This window comes from Euprymna scolopes, chromosome 33, assembly GCF_053919585.1.
Source record: "Euprymna scolopes isolate OS-2025 chromosome 33, ASM5391958v1, whole genome shotgun sequence".
In the NCBI taxonomy this organism is placed as follows: domain Eukaryota; kingdom Metazoa; phylum Mollusca; class Cephalopoda; order Sepiida; family Sepiolidae; genus Euprymna; species Euprymna scolopes.
In genome coordinates, this window is record NC_136514.1 from 11794236 (window position 1) to 11801190 (window position 6955).

A 6955-nucleotide genomic window follows, 5' to 3' on the forward strand; every position below is an offset into this window, starting at 1 on the left:
TGCTCTCTGCTAACCTAAAGTTTGTGTGTGTGTGTGTTCACAATATCTAAGTTCCTATACCTAGCAGTTCTATAATTTATATTTGCATGTTCAAGTCCACAATATCCTTATCAACTTCTTCTCTAATAATATATGAAAGGAGTGGCTGGTTACTTTTAATGCATCTAAAACCAAGCTTCTCTTTACATCAACATTCTGATCGACATCTGGCATCGATTGAAATGAATGGCTCTCGTCTTCAGGAGGCCTCAAGTTTTGACAAGCTTCTGGGCTTGACCATTACCCCTGATCTTAAATGGAACAGGTACATCAAATCCGTTGCCAAGCCCGCTGGAAAAATGGTGGAATCTTTCTGTCGATCCAGTAGATATCTCGCTGCTGATGCAATTCTCTATCGATATAAGAGCCAGGTACGTCCAAGGATGGAATACTGTTGCCACATCTGGGCAGGAGCTGCTAGAAAGGACTTGTCCTGCCTTGATAGAGTTCAAAATAGATTTCGTAGCCTCGTAGGAGATGTCATTTTCTCTTCCTTGCAACCTCTATCTCACAGAAGAGATGTTGCGAGTTTGTCTCTGATGTATCGTTATTTTCATGGAAAGTGTTCGACTGAGCTTCAGTCTATGGTCCCCCCTCGCCAAACTTTCACAAGAAACACTCATCTAGCTGAAAACACTATCAATAATTTCCCCCACTCTTTATCTTTGCCTAAACCTAAACGTAGATTCCATGAACAAAGTTTCTTTCTTAGAACTACACCCCTGTGGAATTTTCTTTCGTTTTTCTACTTTCCGGCTGACAACAATATGGTTCTCTTCAAGTCTAACGTAAACAAATTCTTGATGAGCCGTTCCTTATAAGTTAAAATATTTACCGAATTTTCATTACTAATGATTACTATATGGTCCAATTTCTACTGTACACTCTTTAACCCTTATCCTTGAGTGATCTCTTGGCCTTGATAATGTGGTGATACCTTTGTAAAAAAAAAAAACGTTATCGATGTGTTACTAGCATTCTGATATGATGCAAACTCTTTCGACTCGAAGAGATTCGAGTTGCTCGAACTTACCAAATCATATTTATTATCTATTTGTACTGGAAGATCATCATTGTTTTCAATCGTGTCTATAAAGCGTAACAAGAAATCCGCACAAATATTATGTTTTTCTTTTCAGGTATATCACATTGAAACTATGGTGATTATTTTAATGCCCAAAACATATACATAATCTCTTGATACCATCTTTCTTTTCCACTAAAACTATTTCTGCAACTTCGGATCAACCACTTTAATCTGTTTTAAGCAGTTTTCGAAGCGGGCATGTTCGTATAGGTTCATACGTTCCTGTATTCATTCGCATCTTTTCCCTATCAATTCTGCCCAAGTCGTTATTTTTAGTAACGAACAAATCGCTATTCCGTTCCAGCAACCTATCAATCACTAACTTGAATTAAGCTTAAAGGTTTTAATCAGATACATTGTTCTTTGGTGTGTTCGACATGGTAATTTCAATAATGATAATAGCCCTTCTATAGGGTGAAAATAAAAATGTGTTGCTCTAATGAAAACCACACTAGAGCTTTATTGAAAACATCAATTCAGCTTGTTATATTATGTGGTAGAGCTGACATCTATTCAATGTAGCTGCCTTCAGTTTCTATCGCCGCCTCGATACGAGTTCGGAATTGGGAGTATGTTTTTCCAGCAGGAGCTCGGCGAATACTCGGCGGATCGAACTGATCAGGCTAGCGTTACTATTGTGAGGGGTTATGTTGGTGATGTTCTTGACGTATGACTAAACGGAGTAGTCCAGCGGGTTCAGATCGGGGGAGTATGGTGACCAGCGGAAGAAGGATACAAAGTCGTAGCACTCCTTAAGCCAAACCTGTGTCTCTATGAACTTGTAAGTCGGCACTGAAACCTGCTGCCACACTCAGGGCCTGCCAGCGGCCAACTAATTGCATTAGGGGATCACCATACTCTTCAGTACATTCAGGTACGATTTCGTGTTGACTTTCAAGCCGACTTCAAAGATGTTAGGTGGCATGGTATGGTTCTCACTTGAAGCCACGCCAAACCTTGGCCAGAAACTTCGGAGAACTGTGCTCTTAAGCATCGAACTGTCCGGATTTGTATTTTAAGGGTGTTGGCAATGGTCCTGTTTTCATAACTTGGATCGGTAGAGAGCATTAGTTGTACAACGGCGCATCTCCGATCTCGCTCATTGAGCATTACGTCACTTTCAGACAAGATAGGAAACTCCCATCGCTTTTGGGAGTTGTACACAACTGGTTAACAAGTAGATGGTCTGCAACAAAAAAGAAAAACTATTTTTATCAAACGGAAATGATACGATGTTGTCTTTTCTAAGGTGATAATTTTATCGTTCCACCCTGTATATCTTTCTAATTGCCACCATTTTCTTAAGGTTATCTTTGGGTCGGTGTTATTGAGTATGCACATATAAGAAATGTGACTGGGAAGTGCAACGGATAACAATAATGCAAACGGCTGAAATATTAAGGAAAAGCGTTTGAATGGAAAAACTAATACGCATGAGTTACGGGCGTAAGCCGAACATATAGAAAATGCTACAGAACATGGAAGCAGGAAAACTGGAACTATAATTGCAAGTTACTCTCCTACACATCCACATCAAAAATAGACACCATACCAAGGAGTTGAAGAGGGTCAAGACGGATTGCAAAATCAAGGTAAAAAAGCAATAGCCAGCGACCAGCTGGATGAATACGAAACTGACTGGGAATTTCCAGTGAAGATCAATGGTTTCTACCACGAGAAATCAATGGTTAGTGGCTCTTGTGAAAACACAAATTCATCAGCAAAGGTTATCGAAAAAATTAGAAAGTGCTAGAAATCTGGGAAGACTTGTTTTCACTCAGATTCCATAGAACACCACATGTTGTTTTCAAAGAGAAACTTTGATGATAACCTCTTTGACTACTTCTAGCGAGTAAGTAATAATACTACTAATACAAGTACAACAACAACTACTACTATTAGTACTACTAATACGCCTACTACTTGTAATTACAATTATGCCACATTTTATTGTATCGGTCATTATCCCTGAATACTGATTTTATACCATCATAATTCGCACTTGTCAGTCCAAGATAAACTTCACTAAATAAATAAAACGTATTTAATCCTATAAGATGGTTTATTGTCCATCGTCAATCCGGATATGAAGTTGAGCCGCTTTATTATCGAATAACGTTACAGGCGCCTTGACGCGCAAACGGTCTGTCAAACCGGTCGAATTCTGCATCAAAACTCGCTAAGCGTAAATGAAACCTAATTGTTTAACGAATATTACTCATCATTTAAATAAAGCATTCTACTGAAGCGGTCAGTCGGCGAATTGTGGAGATGTTGACAAGGCGCTAATTGGGTGACACTTCCGTTTTTGCAGATGGTGTATGCCTCCAAACGATAACAGACTAAGCTAAACTGCACACAACCAGTTGCGTCAGTAGTCCTCTCTCTCTCTCTCTCTCTCTCTCTCTCTCTCTCTCTCTCTCTCTCTCTCTATCTATCTGTCTTTGTCTCTGCCCTTCTCTGCTACTCTCTCTCTTCCTTTCTTATATATATATATATATATATATATATATATATATTAAGATTTTGTTTACAGAAACTTTTGCTGTTATAAGTCGTTGGTACCGTCGGTTTCAAGGTTTGGAGGATATTTAAGTATATATATATATATATATATATATATATATATATATATATATATAGACCATTTCTGCGAGGCCTGACGAAACTGTCGGATCATAAACATGGTCCAACATCGGAAACACATGTAACCAAACAGATAAAACAGTAATAAAAAATAAAACACATATTTGCTCTGCAATAGTATTGAGCATTCTCTGCAAGATTTTACTAATTATCAGTTTTACCAAATATATATATATATATATATATATATATATATATATATTGTACTTACTTGTACTTGAAACGACATTCACCCTGGAGGAGTTGAGTCGGCTTCATGAAGATGCACATCTCGTACCACTGCGGCCCAAGCCCGGCGATCAGAGGCAAGATCCCGAGTGAGCAATAGCCAGTCACGTCTCCAACGAGACAGGCCATAGATGAGCGGGCCCGAAATAAGCTCAGCGTCGGCTTTGATAGTTCCGAGCCACGTTCTTAGCTGGCCACCGACACGTTTTTTCCAGCCGGGTAGAGGACGTTGGGAGATAGCCTCGTGGATAAAGACCCCCGCATCACAGCGAGAGGCATGGCCGAACCATCGAAGGCGTCGGGCCCGCAGTAGGTCAGTAATTGCCTGGAGATTGCAGCGACGCCGAACTTCTTTGTTGGCGACGAAATCCAAGGGACGGACATGTAGAATGCGGCGGAGATTGTAGTGGTCGAAAACTTCTACGCGTCGCAGATCCGCTTTCCGTATGGGCCAGGTCTCACATCCATACAAAAGTATTGAGCGGACGAGGGCCTGGTAGATTCGTATTTTTGTCCTCAGATAATTAGAAAAATCAGGTTATTGTAAAATTAGATTTACAGTGTTTTATTCAAAACAAAGTATATGAAATAAAGGTGACCGGTTCCTTATTCCAGGGAGTTTCAATGAAAGACTCTTCTCCCCAGAGGAAAAAATGCCAATATGTAAGTAAAGATAAGCATGTGTTTTTGCTGCTAATCTCATTTTTTGAAAACATTCGAGAAAAAAAAAAGTCGAAAGAAAAGTACGAATTAATAGATGAAATAAAATAAAATTACCGGTAAAGTCCGTTTTTTTCTTTTTCCCACTAGCTTTCAACACACATCATTAAAAAAATTTAAGAGGATCAAAAATAAAAATTATTACTTACGTGAGGGTGAAAAAATTACGACTATGAGACAAAATATTAGAAGAATTCACATAAAAAACTTTGTACATATCGCTTTAAACTTATATATATATATATATATATATATATATATATATATATATATATATATATATTCTTGATTCCGATACAATTACTGATTTGTTACGAAATTCTCAATTTCTATACACCTGCTGATTTCGATTCTAAAGAAATCACTAATTATTTAACCGTAAAGTTGTTATTTTTCCAGATTACCGTAAAAAAAAAAATGTGAACTATGCATATATTTTCTCAAGATAAAAACCTGCTTGTATGGGTGATCTATAGGTTTTAGTTTAAATCGATGAATATTGATTATTTTATTATTAATAACAGCAATGGAAATGTTTGGTTTAAACACGATCGAATTAAAAACAAATAATAAAAACTCGTATTTGGCATCATAAAGTTGTCTCAATTTTCCGATTCCGATACCGTACTTCAAACAGTTTCGATTTTTTCAATTCCCGATTCCAATATGGATTATCTTCCCAACGCACACACACACATATACATATATATATATATATATATATCTGTATATATATGCATATATATACATATGCATATATATGCATATATATATACATATGCATATATATGCATATATATACATATATGCATATATATATGTATATATATGCATATATGCACATATATATATGTATATATATGCATGTATATGCACATATATATGCATATATATGCACATATATATGCATATATGTGTATATATATGCATATGTATATATATGCACATATATATAAATATACATACGCATGCATATATATATATATATGCCTATTTTTCTATTAAAATTATATCTTTAGAATTGTATATCGATTCTTCGCATAATAATCATTCAATAGCCAGATTTAGGTGGCTGTTTTTTCATGGTCAACTACTTCGGACGTCGAGATTGCTTCGATAAATAAAAAAATAAGCTTTCAACAAGGGACAAATGAAGAGAAAAGCATTGTGTTTTGGTTTATATTACCTCCAAGGCTACTTGTTGCTTGGCAGCTGCTATAGAAACCTGGGCGTAGAGTAATGCATTGTTGATACCGAGGCCACAGAATATGGCAAACGCCTACAAGAAAATAAAAAGAAACATAAAATGATTGTTTCAAAAGCTAAAAATAAAATAATACGAGTAGAAATCGTTTTATTTTGTTTTTGTTTTTCCCCCTTTTTTATTTTTTACAAAGCAAACTAAGCGTCAATGACGAGAATGTTTGCTTTTAATGGCTTCCGGTCGTTCATGAAGCTAATGGGCTTTGTGAGAGTCCTGCTTTGGGTAAATGGATAACAATGCGGACTATGGGATCAGTCATAAAGAATTCAGTAAGTATCATAAAAAATGAAAATTAAAAATAAAGAGGCATTGAGTCGTTTCCCTTAAACTGATGCGCTAATAAAGTATGTCCGTTATATATTAGGTAAAAAGATGTTCCCTTATTTATTAGGTAAAAAAATGTTCCCTTATATATTAGGTAAAAAATGTTCCCTTATATATTAGGTAAAAAAGATGTTCCCTTATATAGTAGGTAAAAAATGTTCCCTTATATTAGGTAAAGAAATGTTCCCTTATATATAAGGTAAACAAAATGTTCCCTTATATATTAGGTAAAAAAAAATGTTCCCTTATATATTAGGTAAAAAGATGTTCCCTTATATATTAGGTAAAAAGATGTTCCCTTATATATTAGGTAAAAATGTTCCCTCATATATTAGGTAAAAAAAAAGTTCCCTTATATATTAGGTAAATCAAATGTTTCCTTATATATTAGGCAAAAAAAAATGTTCCCTTATATATTAGGTAAAACAAAGTTCCCTTCTATATAAGGTAAAAATAGTGTTCCTTTATATATTAGGTAAAAAGAAATTACATGTCTTATAAAATAGATTTATTTCTTTAAGTAAATAGATTCATTTTTACAAATCATCAACTTGATTGCGGGCGAATTAGGGCCAACGAGTTTTATTTCTAATATTTTTTTAACTTAGTTTTTGCACGAACTTTAACCGTCTTATCCAGGCGTTAAG

At 35.6% G+C, this 6955-nt stretch overlaps 1 protein-coding gene across 1 annotated transcript in view; it reads right to left on the reverse strand.

The window, feature by feature from the left end:
- The window catches only part of LOC145258141 (dual 3',5'-cyclic-AMP and -GMP phosphodiesterase 11A-like), a 1328815-nt gene that overhangs the window by 504054 nt on the left and 817806 nt on the right, over nucleotides 1-6955 (reverse strand). Inside the window, exon 10 of the mRNA XM_080115926.1 lies at nucleotides 5907-5999. Within this exon, the coding sequence (XP_079972052.1) occupies nucleotides 5907-5999 (93 nt within the window). The remainder of the gene's footprint in view (nucleotides 1-5906; nucleotides 6000-6955) is intronic.